This window comes from Poecile atricapillus, chromosome Z (assembly GCF_030490865.1).
Source record: "Poecile atricapillus isolate bPoeAtr1 chromosome Z, bPoeAtr1.hap1, whole genome shotgun sequence".
NCBI lineage: Eukaryota > Metazoa > Chordata > Aves > Passeriformes > Paridae > Poecile > Poecile atricapillus.
The window spans coordinates 79,654,061-79,670,144 of record NC_081289.1 but is presented as its reverse complement, the minus strand read 5'-3'; the positions used below and the strand labels follow the sequence as shown (position 1 = coordinate 79,670,144).

Genomic DNA, 16,084 nt, shown 5'->3' with positions numbered 1-16,084 from the left:
AACAGTTGAAACCTTTTTTTGGTATCTTTTTTTGAATTAATGCACAGAAAGGGCTAAAAAAGTGGAAGCTCACTGTACTGTCAGGTGGAGAAACAAGGAGCTCTCACTGGGATGCTTCTTGTCTCTCCAGTCCTTGGGAATGGCTGCTGTTTTCCAGGAGAGTAAGAAACTTGTTGTGAAAGGAGGAGGACCCAGGAGGGTGGCAGTGGCTGTGGGCTGATGCAATTCTGCTCTCCAAAGAGCTTATTGCCTGCTTTATTTTTGCACCCCTTTCTGGCATTACAAAAGTGTGTTACAAATTTTACAGAGGAAGGGGAGAAAGGAAGAAAAGGGGAAGGGCCCAGGTATGCTGGCCTAGGGCTCTGCAGTTCTGTTTGTCCTTGCATACTCTTCCAGCTCTGATTTCCTGTCCATGGCAAGTTGCAGCTCCTGCTTGATGATTTTGATCTGCTTCTCCAGCTCTGTCAGCTCTTGCAGCACTGAGGTCTTTGCAGCATTGAGTGACTCCGCTTTCCCATTGGTAGTTAAGGAAGGCGGAGTGCCTCTCCTCCCCTGTGGCAGGGGGATGTCCTGATGCTGATGGATTGTCACCTCATTTTGCCCCTCATCGGTACAGATGTATTTTTTTCGGTGGCAGTTGCCCAGGCTGGCTGTGTTCCACACTGCATGCTGGCTGTTCCCCATGTGGACCCTGAACAGAGAGGAGAGTTAACACCACATCAAAGCCTGCTCTTGTGTGTATGCAGACCTCCCCTGTCAGTCATCCCACTGGAAAAATGATAAGGCTGCTGTTACATATTACATAGAAATATTATTCCTTTATCTCTGGAATTATGGTTTCTTGCAAAGCACAAATCATGAATCTAAATGACCAAATTTTTGTGATTTAACCATAGTGGAGGCTAGAACAGAACACTTAATGTCATCTTCCCCAAATCCTTTTTTTTTTTTTTTTTTTTTTTTTTTTTTTTTTCAGTTATATATTACTCAGCTGCAGCTTAGGAAAATCTGAGTCCTTCAAAGCCTTCTGAAAGATTTTGTGGTCACAATGTGCATGTTTATTACAGTATTAGTCCTTAGTGTGTTACTACTCTGTCCTGGCTGGGGCATTTGCTCTCATGAGAAGCAGAAAGAGACTCCCTAGAGCTGCTGTGGAGAGGTGCAGGGGGAAGCTTTGTCCTTTATTCTTGAATTCTTGCTTGTGCTTTGGGGGATGGAAACAAATGATGTCTATACAAGCCTTGCAGGTTCATTCCTGAGCTTCCTGACAGACCACAGAGACTTAAGAGATTGTTCTACTGGGGCACAAATTCCCATCTGGGAACATTTTCAAATGCTTCAATTTTTTCTCCTGCAGAAATATTTCCATAATATTTTGATTCCAGAGAACATTCTCCTCTCTGTGGAAGTTCCCTGTGGGGCCCCTCCAAATCAGGCCGTTTTCCAGGGTTCCTTCCCAAACTGAGGAATAGCCCATCCTCTGACTGGAACCTAAGGAAACCAGGAGTTTGATGCTGTGGTAGAAGAGCTTCTCCTTCCTGCCTGCTTTCCCTTTGGGACAAGTTGGTGTGTGTTCGTTTGATAAAGGGAGGTTTAAATTCTGAAGGAGCTGCATTTCAAATTGTTCTATGCTTGAGCTCTTCTGTGGGTATTCTTGGACAGAAGGTGTGTGTGCTCCCAGTGGGCAGGGTAAGGAAGGAGGTTGCTATTTTAATGCTGTCACTGCTGAAAACAGTTGCTTTCCAGGATGGATACTTTTCTCACCTGCCTGCAGTAAAGAAACTTGGAAAGTGTAAATTTTGTTCAAGGAGGTGGCGTCTGGGAGTGTTCTCCAAGAGATGTGCTGGAAGAGAGGCAAGAGGGGAGGTTTCAGGCAGGAGCAGCAACCCCTGCCTGAATCATGCTCCAGAGAGCTCAAGGAATCCCAGCAGGGATGTGTATGTAGAGTTGTCTGTTTTTGTGCAGATCAGCTATTTTCTCATATTTCAAAATAAAAGATGGAAAGACTCTCAAATCTGGGCAGTAGATTTTAACAGTCCACAGTTAGTACTCCAGCTTCACCAAGTCAATAAAACCATTCACAGTTGGGCTACTGATGCTGAGCAGCTTTCCTAGTTTCTGGAAAATTATGACCTTAAAAAACTGAATAGGTTTTCCTCCATGAGGATACCAGTAGTAGCATGATGCTGATTCTTTACACCTCTTTTCTGTATCTTTGGTGCTTTTAAGCGTTCCTCAGTGCCTAGCAGGAATGAAACTACGTGTGATAAATGTAAGTGATTTGAGAGCTGTGCTGTGCCTTGCCACATCAGCGTTCATGACAAGCTGGACACCCCACCTGTGGGTCTGTTGAGTTAAATCCATCCCAATTCTGTGCAAACAGCAGCCCCGAGATGGCGAGAAGAGCAAGGACAGTGGGTGGGTGTGCATGTAGACACCTGTGGGCTGACTACTGTGTGAGCAGAAGGTTTTGGACAGTGGTACATCTTCACACTCCCAAGTTGAAAGATTATTTGCATGGATCTTTTTCTAAGCCATTGCCTGGGGGGCTTATGGACCATCTCATCCTGTTCCACCCAGCAAGGAGGGTGGAGCAGGAGGAAACATTTTGCAGTACTCATTGCCTCTCTTCCTTCTCAGACATCAAAAGTCAGGAGTGGCTGTGTATACAAGGAGGTGCCATACATGGTGTTTGATAAGATGAAGGAATGAACAGAGATCAAGTGCAGGCGTTTCTAGACACTTGTGTGTATAAAGGTAGCTTAGGAACTTAGAGATGCTTACTTGTTTATATTTTCTGCCTTTAGCAGAGGAATATCAAAGAATACACATACATTGACATCTGTAGGTTTCAGTCAGGCCAAAGTCCAGTAACATTCTGGAAGACTTTTTTTATTCTATTCTCTGTGCCTGAACTTCTCTGTAGAAAAGCAGTGTTGCTGTCTATGTCCTTACAAAGTGCAGCAGTAGGGTTGAGTGCACAGTTCATGCAATGCCTTGTGTTCCTGGAAGCTGTACATTCCATTGTCTCCACTGCAGAAGACACAGGCTATGAAAACAAGGCAAGGTTGTTGCCTCCTTTTTTCTCCAACAACACTTGCTCAAGACAATGTTTTCTGAAAGGATTGCATTTGCCTCTCCTCAGCTTATTTCTCATTCTACAAAAGAAGAGAGCTGAAGGAGTTTCAGGCATGTGAGTGCCTGACCTCTCTTTCCCTCTACAGGCTCTGCCTCATGGAGCCCTGGTTACACCTGCTGTACTTTGGCATGGGAGTCATTAATTCCCTAAACAAGAGGGCAGTGGACTTGAATTGAAAAGCCTCCATTTGCAATGGGAGGTTTTTTATTAGCTGTATGCAAAATCATGAAAGATTTCTAGATTTAATACTAGAAAAAATAATTAATTTCTGCCTCCCTCATTTGTCACTTCTGTCTTGTTGCCTTTTCTCTTTTTTTTATTCTATTAACTTTGGAGTGTATTAAATACATAATTACATACCCAGACACAAGATATTTAATTTCAAGGTAATTTTTACAGTTTGTGTTTTAAGGCATGGAGAACTTCCTACCTCTTTTCTATGCGCTTTTTCTTAGGCTGACGTTTTTCCTCAATAAATGAACTGTTCAGAGCACGATGTAATCTCTAGAGAGAAAAGAGGAACGTAAATTAGTAAAAGCAAGATTAAAAATGGCTCCACAAATAGGTAAACAATTTGGGCTTAGTCTGATGGACTTGAGCATAAATTATTTTGCACATTGAAGGATACAAGCAATTTTCTGTGCTTTGTCATGACAACAGATTTATTTTCCCGTACTTTTCCAAAGAAGGGCAAGCTGAAGGGCTGATGAATAGTTTGGAAATAATCTTTGGTGTTAAATTAGTTTTAAAAGATTTCTTCCACTGTGCTGCTTTAAAGCAAAGGAAGTTCTTTCTTTTTGTAACTTTCGCTGTAGCTTCTTCCTTTAGAGCAAACACCCAGATCAATTCTGTCCTATTAGAATAATGAGGGAGGTTACCCAGCATTTCCTGCATGCCTCACAGCTTTGGAAACCTGTAACATTGAGATAAAGTGTTCTGGTTTTCCAGTTCAGGATAACAACACAGTTGCTTCTGTCATCCAAAAGAGCTGAGCTGTGAGGCTACAAGTGCAAATGGAAAGGTCCCTCCGCGAGCTTTGCAACTGCATATTTAAATTGCTTGTGTTTCCTGTTCCATCCTTAGGTCAACCTCTTCTAGATCCAGAAGCCACTGTCACCTTTCAAATTCCAACTGTCAGTGCTCTTACAACATTTTATACTTTCTTCTTGTCCCAGGCTTTCTTAGTCAGACACACAACTTTCACAGGGTCCCTTCAGAACACATACCTGACTGGTATGGAGCCAGTATTTCATCTTGGATTTCTTCTTGATTCGTGGCAGGACCAGTCTGTACACGATGTGTTCCCCAATAGTGGTGAGAATGGACAAACCAAAGCCAATGCACAACATCACAAAGAGCCCTGAGAAATGCTTTATCCCCATCTGCAGTGTCTGTGAATAAAATAAAAAGGGAAAGTTAATGCAGGAGGCTGTCAGTGTGCTGAAGCAGATGCCTTGTTTTCTCATGTGGAAATGCGGTCTGACTGAATACACAGTGGTGAAATAATGCAGAACAGTCTGGATACAATTCACAGCAAAGCCTTTGTGTGCTGCTTGGTGTTTAGTCAGAGCAAAGGATCTGTCATAGGAAGAGAATCAGCCAAACACTAGGGAATTTGGTGCTATTCCCTTAATGAGGTGGAGTGTTAAGCATGTACATGAACCTAGTGTTTGCAGTGTCTGCATTTGTAAAAGCAAGTACTGCTTGACAGAATGTAGTTAATGAACTATAAAGCAAGTCCTCCATCAGCAGGGAGCTAATGTTCATATTTTCTGGGAATTGATTGTTAACTTTCCCTTTTTGTACTTTACCCTTCATGGAGAAAATGTGAAATAAGTAGCACAAACATGGCACCCGTCCACTCCCTACATTAACAGGACTGATAGTGTGTTTGTTAGGAACTCTGACTGCGTCTGTGGAAAACAGGAACGCTCACACCTTTTTACCAACCCACCCTTTTCATGTAGTGTACAAAGCCCTTAATTAATTTGTCTTATTGAACACCAAGAAACTGTGTAGAGCAGAAATCTGTACCACAGATACCTGCAGTGCAATGTATGGGTGAAGTATGCATATAGTACCTTTACTCTCAGGCCTCCACCAATAACTAAAATCCCTTGTAAAAAATTACTGCCCACAGATTACTATGGAAATATTTCCAGTAATACAAATTCCATTTGTGTCTTTCTATTAAACAGTGTTATTCCCCAAGTAAATAAGAAAAAAAGAAAAAAAAAAAAAAAAAAGAAGAGTTTGGGTAGGGTTGTGTGTCTGTCACCTGTGATGATGCTACCCTGGACTTGTTGTGTTTCTTGTGCTCATTTGCTCCATGGGTGGGGATTGTGCTTTATTATAACTATTTTTATAAGCTGGAAAAAGAAATTGGAATTAGTCAAAAGATACATCACAGAATATTTTTGAAGTCTTGTTCCAAGGTCATTTTAAGCCACCAAGTTGGTAACTGATGAGTCCACCACAGCTGAGGGTTTGGAAGTTCCATTGTGTACTTTTGTTGGGTGACTGTGAGCTGTTATTTCTCTATTCTGGTTTGCATACTTTATTTCTTTAGAACACAATGGTACGAGATAGCATATTGTGGGTTTTTTACAAGAAAAGAGCTTCAGCAATCTAGAAGAGTGAGAATTTTCCCAAGCTGGCACTGGCTGTGAACTCTTGTTTTGGTGATCCTCTGCCAAAATCAACCTCCTTGTACTGAAGCACACTGAACAGAACTTTCAGGATGAGAATTTTTGTACCAGTGAATAAACACTTCAAGGGTGTTGAAGGGTATAATGGAGGTGTAAAAGCAATTTCTAAAGAAACTCACTGCAGCCTGGAAACCATAAAAAACCATAGCAAAGTGGCTCTGGAGTAGAAGGGTGTCAGAGTTTTGGCATAAGGGTTTTTGATATGGAGACCGCATCAACTCAACCTCAATGCGAAACTTGCCTCTCCGCATTTCTTATTGACGAGAACCTACTGTCCCATAGTTTGTCCTTCCAATTAGGGGCACAGGGGAGTGACAGGTGGCAGTGCTTTACACTTCTCAACAACCAAAGTGTTTGACTGTAGATCTGTGTGACCTGTTTCTTTTAACCAGCAGTGAAGCCCAACTTTTAACCCAGGTGGAATAAAATCAGAATGAGGTCCCATGTCTGATCTTTTTCTGAGGTCTCAGAGTAAGACCTCAGTATGGCCCATCTTTGAATACGGCGCATCTGTAAGTATCTGTAAGAAGCAAAAAAACCTGCTATCCCAAATAGCTGAACATACTGTTTAAAGGTGCTTATGTGAGTTTTCCAAGAGGATCTAATGCAAATCACTCCCTTCCCAGAAAGGGTGTTCAAAGGAAAGTATGCAGCAACTTAGAGATGCAGAGCTAACAGTAAACATAAGAACAATCAGAACGATAATTAAAAGGGAATGTATTTGCTCAGTCATCTGATGAATACACATATCTACTGATGCTCCCAGGCTCCAGCTGTTGAATGTCACAGAGTAACAGCCTGTGGGTGGTTCTTGCCATGGGAACTAGGTTTAATGTAATATCATAAAACTCTAGCCATTCAAAACAATACTAAAAAGCCCTATTGCAGTGGGCGTTCCTGCATGCTGGGATGTCTTCTCCATCCTGGGGTCAGTGTTTGGTGCCACTCCAGCACTGCTGCAGAAGGTACACTTGTGTTGGGAAGGTAGAATTAGAAAGAAATTATAAATATGGCTCTTTAGCCAGAAAGGCTAAGGAAGAAATACAAATGAAAGCACAGTTTGAATAATTCAAAGAAACCGGTCTGGTATGCCAGAACACATTCTTTCTCCCAGTAAAACTAAGCTGAGACCCCTCTCCCCAGCCTTATAAGGAAAGGTCTGAAGGACCCTGAGATAACTAAAAATATGCAAAAGCAGCGATTTCTAGAGGTCGCACACAAATGTTACTGTATTAGTATACATAGAAAGATTGGTTAGTAAAGGAATAGAATATTCAAATGTATAGATTATATAAGTAAATGTAAAAGAGAGCTCTCTCTTGCTACACTCTCTTAGCTCTCTTGTTTTCTCTTGTCTCTCTTACTATGTTCTCTTGCTGCTCTTTTTCCTGCTCTTTCCTGCTCTTCTTTATCCTCTTTTCCCGGCTCTCTCACTTCTGTTCTGTTACTCTTTTCCTTAGCAATCTTAAGTCTTGAACTCATGTATTCATATTTTACCCCCTTTTGTATTGTTCTCTCCGAGCCTGCTTTGAGCTCTACCTGCTGGCTTATAGCAGGCTCTCTCTCTCTCCCATGCCCTGAAATAAACTACTAACATCTGCACTCAATTATAGAGGTCTCTGCCATGTCTCGGACTGTCCAGCACCACGAAAGCGTCTCTTACACACTTGGCCAGCTCCTTAAATAAAAAGTAATCCCTTGTCTTCAGCAAAGCCTCTCTGATTTATGCTGATGAGGGTCTGGCTCCATGTCCTGTCAGCTCTGTAGAATTGTTTTCTACCTTCCCTGGAAACAGGTGAAAGAAATTCCAGCACTGTCATGCTGGATGAGTTTTTCACCTGTAATGGATGGCTTTTGAAATTGTCCCAAACAAGACATCTTTTCCTAGGACAGGAAGTGGCAAAACAAAGCATCAATAATATTTCATCTAGCAATAAAGAAGGTAATGCATTGGAAGAGCTGCCTGATAAAAGCTGTACAGTAGAAGCAAATATTTGAGATTAAATTAAGGGAGGAAAACACGGTAAGGGAAAAATAATTAACAGTGTGGAGTGTATGGAGTGATTACACATAGCAATATCAGCACATTCAGCAACCATTGTAAAATGGCTATTCATCAGCTGTCTGTAATTACTGTAGAGACACACATGTTAAATAGTAAAGGAAACCATTTAATAATGGCACCTTTCATTTTCATTGCTTCACGCTGATTAGAGAAGTGAACCCTAATACTTTGTTGCTCCTTTATGTATTTTTAGGTGCATAGTGGAAAGAGCAGAAAAACCCTGGTTTTTTTCTGCATCACTGCCTTCCTCTCTGCTCTTGGGGTAGGGGCCAGGGGAGTAGGTATGTGGGTTGGCAGTGTTCTGGCAAGAGAAAACAAACTGACGTATTTCTCTACTGCAATATCTTATTTTAGTCTCCTTTTACTTTTTTTTTAAGTGATAAAAGCTCACCATGTGGTGTATTCTGTATTAAGCCAGGATAAAAATACAGTTCTTGCTCCAAGTTTGTAATCATAAATCCAGGAGGTAGCTCCTTGCATTTTAGGAGAATGATCTCAATTATGGCCATGTAATAGTTCTGGAGCAATAAACAGTGTAGTCAATCTTGTGATAATTACTGCTAATGGGTGCTAAGCACAACAGTTCCAACACCCTCCAAGTTGTTTCCCACTGGCAAATTGGGAAATTGGCGTTTTCTGGACACCAACAAATACAAGAGAAGGTATGTGCTTTTTTTTTGTATATATCCTTGGAGAGACTTTTCCAGTTTATCAACCCATATATGCAATTGCTATCTAAATACTTCCTGTGGTTTCCACTGTAGTTATATGTTTTTGTTTTTGTTTTTTTTAAACCCTGAATAGAAGCAAAGGGATGTAGAGAAGACAGTCAGACATTTGTGTTCACTTTGGAGCAGGAAGCAGAGACAAAAACAGCATGTAGTGACTTCAGCATTTGTTTTCATGGGAAGAACTCCTGTGTTACTCCCTACTACAGGAGGCGGTAAATGCTTTACTCTCCCTTGCTGCACTAAGTCATCAAATACCCCTGTGGTCTGACTTAGACTTGTAAAGATTCTTGTGGATAATCTGCAGGCTGGCAGCACAGCACAGATATTGTTACTACACACTGCTGAACACAAACACTAAATATGGGTATCATGTGTAACTATAACAATAAGCTGTATTTTCTTGATTGCATTTTCCCTGTAAGGATTTTAAAAAGGTTTGCTGATATTTGGAAGTTAAATTTTGCAGCACCTGTGTTGAGAAAGAATTAGTAGGGGTAAATGTTATGAAGGGCAGAATTCTAAACTCATTTACGCATCTCAGTAGACTTGAAAAATCCTACTGATACTGATGCTTTTACTTAGTCAGTTAAGTGGTATTTAAACATGTCCCCTATCCATATTGTGGCATTTCTCATAGCTGCAGAGAGACTTATTTTTACACTTGATTTTCATTCTTATGGTTTTCTGTGCTCTCAAAGAAGTGGCAGCTTAAAAATAATACATATTTAATCTCTTCAGGGGGATTATTCTTAGCAAAGACTGGTGACCATGGCTTTAAGGTTTCAAGTGACAAATTTCAAGATACTCTAAATATTGTCTCCCATTGGCAAGGCAAGTTTCTTTAGCTGCTTGTTGTGAGGACTTTTGCACAGAGCTGGAAAAACACTGTTTTGTAATAAATGCTTTATTTTCTACTCATCAATTTTCCAAGCCCTGTCAGTACCTCTTTAGACAGTCACCTTTTTCTTTTGTTTCTTTTCAGTTTCAGTGGATGAATCTAAATATTTTACTCATTTTCAGGAGACATCTCCTGACTCTGTTGACAGAGTCAATACTCTCTTTCTGCAGAGCTGCTGTGAAAAGTATTTTTTAACACAGTGCAAGTCCAGAACCCACTGTTTCTTCCCACACTGAGTTGACCCCTTTTCAGTGCAACATCTGTCACTTTGTGAGACCCTTTTTGGTAACATTCCCAGTTCCTCCTATGGGCAGGGGTGACTTTTCCTTCCTAGACAGCATAAGTGGAGACTGAGAAAATTGTCTTGGTACAGCAGAACCTTTTTTCCCTGTTCTTTGTGTTTGTTTGCCATGTTCTGGCAGCAAGGTGCTGTGAAAGGTGACTGATGGGCAGCTGCTATGTATGAGCACAGGGCAGTTTGTTTCCTTTTTGGAAGTGTCTGCATGGCCTTCCCTTGACACCTGCCGTGCACCATGGACAAACATAAACCAGAGTTTCAAGGTTGGACAAGTCACCATTGAGTTGTCAGGCAATGGGTGTAACAAAAAAGAAACTTGATTGACCTTTAAGGGGACTAAGAACAAGAGCAGAAAGGCACAGTTTTCTAGATGACAACGGGGTGAAATCATGGCAAGATGAATGAGGCACTGTCTGATTGCACCTCTTGAGTGATGTTGAGGTCAAAGATCATAAATTCAGGCACAAGACACAGTGAGTCTAAGCAAGTTCCTTCAGAGATTTGAGACAAAAGCCATCCATATGGGAGATGAAGAGAGGATTAGTCACCATCCCTGAAGGGATTTAAAAGACCTACAGGTGTAGAACTTAGGGACACAATTTAGTGGTGTACTTGGCAGTGCTGAATTAATGGTTGGACTCACTGATTGTAAAGGTCTTTGCCAACCTAAATTATTCCACAATTCTAAGATGAAAGGATTTTATTTTTGCAGTATGGCTGGGCTGGATCAAATGGAAGGCCGTGGTCAAGGACCAGTCCCCACTGCTAGCATAAGCCTGTCTCTTCAGGCACTGGGAGGAGGTTCACAGCACTCTGCCTTCCCCAGCATGACCACTGTGGAAAGCAGTGGGAGTTCAGTGACAGGGTCAGTTTGGGCTGACAGGGTCTAAGTTCTTTCATATATTGTTATTTTAAATGTCAGGTTAGATACCATTTGTGTGAAGCATCAGCAATTTCTTTATATTAATAGCTAGGATAATGGTATGTGGAAATATATTATTTTTTATTCCATATGTTGGTTGTTATCTGACTGAAGTGCCAGCCAGTTAGAGTTCCAGCTGCCCTGTGACCACTGGGAGAATAAAAGGGATAATATATAAGCCTTTCAAGTAAAACAGAAGATACAGTTGCAACAGTAACATTTTTTAAAACATAGCTAAAAAGCTATGAAAGTGTATGTACACTCAATTAGCTAACTTTTCCCAAAGCATGGACCAGGAAGGGCTCTTCTTTTTTATACTACCCTGGTTATCACTGTCTGGTCCGAGCAGCCAAACCCACTGACTGCAGGCATTTTGCATTTCAGGAATACCCCTGCCTGCTGCCCTGCTGGCTGAGTTCCAGAACTGCTTTGCTGCCAGGAGCAGAAAACCACAAAGCTTTTGGTTCCCAAAAATCACAGAATCAGACTGCTTTGAGTTGAAAGGGATCTTTCAAGGCCACTTGGTCCAACTGCCCCACAATGAGCAGGGCCATATTCAGTTATAACAGCTTGCTCTGGAGCCTTGGATGCTTCCAGGGGTGGTTGAACACTTTCAGGAATGGGGTATCCACACCCCTCTAGGAAACATCCGCTGGTGATTTTCCACCCTCTTTGTAGAAACCTTCTCTCTGCAGTCTCTTCTGAGCTTGGGTGGAGCTAATGAGATGGGAAGGCAAGTCCCAAGAGCCTGGCTCCCTCTGAAGAGGCATTATGAGAATAACAGTAGGGTAGAGGAAGGGCTGAGTGTACTGTATGCAAAATAAAAACAAATTACATTGATTATGTCCAGATATGATGTGCAAATGTAACTGTCAACCCCTCATCCCTCCTGCACCACGTTTCACCCTAAGTAGGGAACTCAGAAATTTTTCTGCAAAGGCATTCCTTTGAAACTAGAATATGACAATTTTAAACCAAGAGTACACAAGAAATATTGCTAGAGGCTAGCATTCACCATGAACAACCACTGCCACCCACAATTACCTGCAGTGGAGAGGATAAAGTGCAATTCACTGCAGTGTTCTTTCCAAGCCTGAGTTAGCTGCATCCCCTATAAATGATACACTGGATGCTTGCCAGGGTAAGATGCCTTGGGTAAGTGGTTTTACTGGAGAGGTTCATACAAAACCATGGAGTCAAGCACACCTGATCTCTGCACTTTCAGAAAAGAAACCATCTTTATTGGTTTCCCAGCTTGAAGAATCACTGCAAACCCTCTAGCTCCAGGCTGAATAATTTCTTTCCAGGAGAACTTTGTTTTGAAATGCAATTTAGAATGAGCAAAGTTCACTGCCAGACAGAGAGAGATGGGAAGAGCTATCAGTGAGTTCTGCCACATGAAATATAATTTCCCAGTGTAAGATAAGTAAAAAACTGAGTAGGAAGATGGATCTCAAAACAAATCTGTAGAAAAATTAACTTTGGCGGGCAGGAGTGGCAGGTGGATAAGAATCAGGTACAGCTAAAGAGGAAATGACAAAAATGGATGATGGATATCTCACCAATTTAAACACTATACTGATCAGTATTTCACCTACATATATTCCCATTTTGTGGTCATTACTCTTGGTCAACAGGTGCAGCATGTCACAGACCAAATTTATCAAAAATACATAAAAGAATATAAAGCCTTACTCTTGCTATGAAAAGGCAATTGCTGGGTCTCAATTTGGTATATAATCCATGTGATGACTACCCACTGAGAAGGTGAGACATTTTAGAAAAACGAATCATCTGCTTCTGTGTTTAGCATTGTCCCCAGTTCAGTGAATCTGTAGAATACTACTGTGACTGAGTGCAGTGATTTAAGTTATGGAGATTTCTGGGCTGTATAGGAGTCAATGATACAAACCAACATAAAGGTAAGTCCAAGACTAATTCCCATGCTTCTTGCTGTAACAGTGGGGAACCTGTGCTCTGGAGAGTGTTTGCTGCTTGGCTGTTTAGTAAATTTCTCCCAAATAAGAAATTGCATGTTCTAAAATCATCAAGTTCTTGGCCAAAAGGAATGGATGAAGAAGAGGGGATGCATGTACAAGATACATTTAAAGTGAGGCAACTCAGGAAAATGAAGATCTGGACATAGCAGAGCTCACCCCACAAATGGCACAGACTTTCAAGTGGTATTCTGCTTCTGCTCACCTTCTGATTGCGTAAGGACCTTTGAGCGACTTTTTAGATTCACAGAAGCCTAGAATAGTATGGCTTTGAAGAGACCTTATAGACATCTAGTTTCAACCCCCTGCCATGGGGGACAATCACCAGACCAGGTTCCTCCAAGCCCTGTCCCACCTGGCCTTGGACACTTCCAGAGGTGGGGCAGCCACAGCTTCTCTAGGCAACCTCTGTCAGGGCCTCACCACCTAAATGTTTAAATTCTTCCTTATATTTCATCTAAATCTACCTCTTTCAGCTTAAAGCCTTCTCCCTTATCTTGTCACTCAATCCCTTGTCCAAGTCCTTCTCCAGCTCTCTTGGATCCCAGTTAGGCACTGGAAGGGGCTCTAAGGTCTCCCTGGAGCCTTCTCTTCTACAGGTGAACACCCCCAGTTCTCCCAGCCTGGCTCCAGAGCAGAGAGGCCCTCTGATCATCTTTGTGGTCTCTGGATTTCCTCCAAAAGCACCACATCCTTCTTATTCTGAGGATGATGGAGCTGGATGCAGCTCTGCAGGTGGGGGTCTCACCAGAGTGAGCAGAGGTGCGCAATCACCTCCCTTGACCTGCTGCCCACACTGTTACTGATGCAGCCCAGGATGTCTTTGGCTTTCTGGGCTGCCACAGCACACTGCCAGGTCATCTTGAGCTTCTACTCCACCAAAGCCCCAAGTCCTTCTCCCCAGGGCTGCTCTCAGTCTGTTCTGTGTTTGTGCCCTGCCTGTATCTGTACTTGGCGTTGCCCCAACCCAGGTGCAGGACCTTGCACTAGGCCTTGTTGGACTGCATGAACTGAGTCCTTCAGTTCAGACACCTGAGCTGCCTTGTTGGACTTCAGTCTCTGAACAGAAAACTTAGTTGTGCATGTTGAATTAGGGCAGCTGATGACTGAATAAAGACTATGGTCAGACAACCAGCCCGGAAGAAGCAGCTACACCTGCCTTTCTTTCTGGACTTCACACGGAGGTTATACTCAAATGACTTAATTATGGTAAAGCATAACATGTCCTCCAGCTGTGACCCCATGCTTAAGGCCTCCCTTAAATAAGCAGTACTAATTAAAATTGCACTTTTAACTGGAATTTATTCTATGGCTAAAAATAGAGAGCATACAGCCCCAAATGAATGCTGTGGGGTGAGACATGACCAGAGGAAGCTCCTTTTGTCACATCACTAGAGAATTATTAGGAAGGTAAGTTTTCTCTGCTGTCATAATTTTGAGTATTAAACAACGTTGAGGTAATTTATACCATTACCTCATTAATTTATATCTTGTAATTTTCCTGATATTTAATTCAAAAGACTTGTTAAAATGTAGACTAACAAGAAGTCATAGAAGGAAGTGCTATTTTAAAAAGACAATTTTTACTTGATAATACAATCTTCAGATAAGCTAAATCTGAAAGAGCAGTGAATACACACTTCTGTTTGTTCATTTTCTTGTGTTGAATTAATCACATAAAAAAGAAAGAAAAAATGAGTAAGTTGGATGAAAGTAAACTGAATTTTCTTCTGTGAATGTCTGATGTTAAAATATAATTTATTTCCTATTGACACAAGCATAATGCAAAAGCAAAAAATGTAGTAAGACATGCAGAAATACCCCAACAAATTATGTATTAAAAATGGCAAATAAAGATTTGCTTTGTTGTGTCTCTAAAAAATGCTAACTTTCCAGTGATTTAGTCAGGAGCCAGACATTTGCAGGTGACTGTTGCCGCTGAAGATGAACAGATCACACGGACACAGGTCGAGGTGTGGTGAAGAGAAGAGAGAGTTTATTTTTCCCTCCAGGATTTATAGGTTTCTGACCACGGCCAGGGATTGGATGGTCAGGATAACACTTTCTCACTGCACTGGCCATGAGAGATGTCCATCACAAGACGTGTAACAGAAAGAATGTACACATATCTATGTTTACAGTTACTGTCCTGGGAAAGTCTTTAGAAAACTATGTTAGCAAGCTCAGAAGCTGAGTTTTCAGGGCGACAGGTGACCATTGAAAAGTGGGAGTCAGAACCCAGGAAACTGAGCTTCTATTTGATAGGAGAATGCTGCCACTTCTTTGAGGAACACTGAGTGTGTGTTTGACATTTGGCTGAACACTCTGAGAAGGAGACAGCAGAGTTCTGTTTTGTATCTGTGAGAATACATAATCTATCCCTCCTGGAGGACCTTGAGCTAAAAGAGTATGCTACAAGCTTCAGACGTTGCTGGTGCTTTTGATTCCTCAATACTTTATCTTATTTTTTCACTTAACAGTCTGGGGAACCTGAGGAAAAACTGCTATTCTGCTAAGACTCATTTTTTTCTCATAAATAATGGCCTACCTCTTCAGCTGCCATGAGCTGGCGTAACTCCTCTGATCTGGTACTTGGATGTACATCCATGAAGATTTACTTCTGTTTCTCATAGATTTATGTGGAAGTGAGATCTACCTCCCCTCTCTTCTTGGCATGGTGTCTTAGCAGACAATTTCTAGCCTGAAATCCTATCTTTGATACAGGTAGCTCCTCCCATGTTGGGAAGTGGTCAGGGTGTATTAAAAATTTGGGATGTCCTGAGCTCCCCCTCTCTCTGTGGATGGTCATACACACACAGCTGAGTGGAATCACACAGCTTTGCTATGCACTGTGCCAAATCAGGATTTTTGCTGCCCTTTCCATGCCCTGCCTTGTGTCCAGAGGAGCCCTCTGGTGCCTCAGTCACCAGCACAGTCCCACTGATGTGCTCCTCTGGTCTGGCTGCTGCCCAGGTCAGCAGCTCTTGCCTTTGAAGCGTCCTCCTTCCACTCAGCTGCCAGCCATCCCTGCCATGGGGGCATGTCTTTAGAAAGGAGGGGAAATAATTGTCAGCTTGCACAAAGCCTCATTTAGAGGATCTGAGTTCATTGCATACCTCTGTGACGGCGAAGCTTCGTTTTCCACAGGGAACAACCTTGTACCACTTGTCGTGCAGAACATCCATGAAGCCATGGGATTTATACTGGCTTATCAGGTCAGAGATGTTTGAGGTAAGCGGAGAGTTGGGGGGAAGGCCAATGCCATATCCTAGAAGGGAGAACAGTACAATCATCTCTCTCTTTCTTATTTGTTTTTTGCTGAAGTA

At 42.0% G+C, this 16,084-nt stretch overlaps 1 protein-coding gene across 1 annotated transcript in view; it reads right to left on the bottom strand.

The window, feature by feature from the left end:
• The window catches only part of GRIN3A (glutamate ionotropic receptor NMDA type subunit 3A), a 75,814-nt gene continuing 59,730 nt past the window's right edge, over nt 1-16,084 (bottom strand). The window contains exons 6-9 of the mRNA XM_058826143.1: nt 15,875-16,026; nt 4,366-4,530; nt 3,570-3,643; nt 1-691 (exon numbers count right to left, since the gene is read on the bottom strand). Coding sequence (XP_058682126.1) covers nt 355-691; nt 3,570-3,643; nt 4,366-4,530; nt 15,875-16,026 — 728 coding nt within the window. The 3' untranslated portion in view covers nt 1-354. The remainder of the gene's footprint in view (nt 692-3,569; nt 3,644-4,365; nt 4,531-15,874; nt 16,027-16,084) is intronic.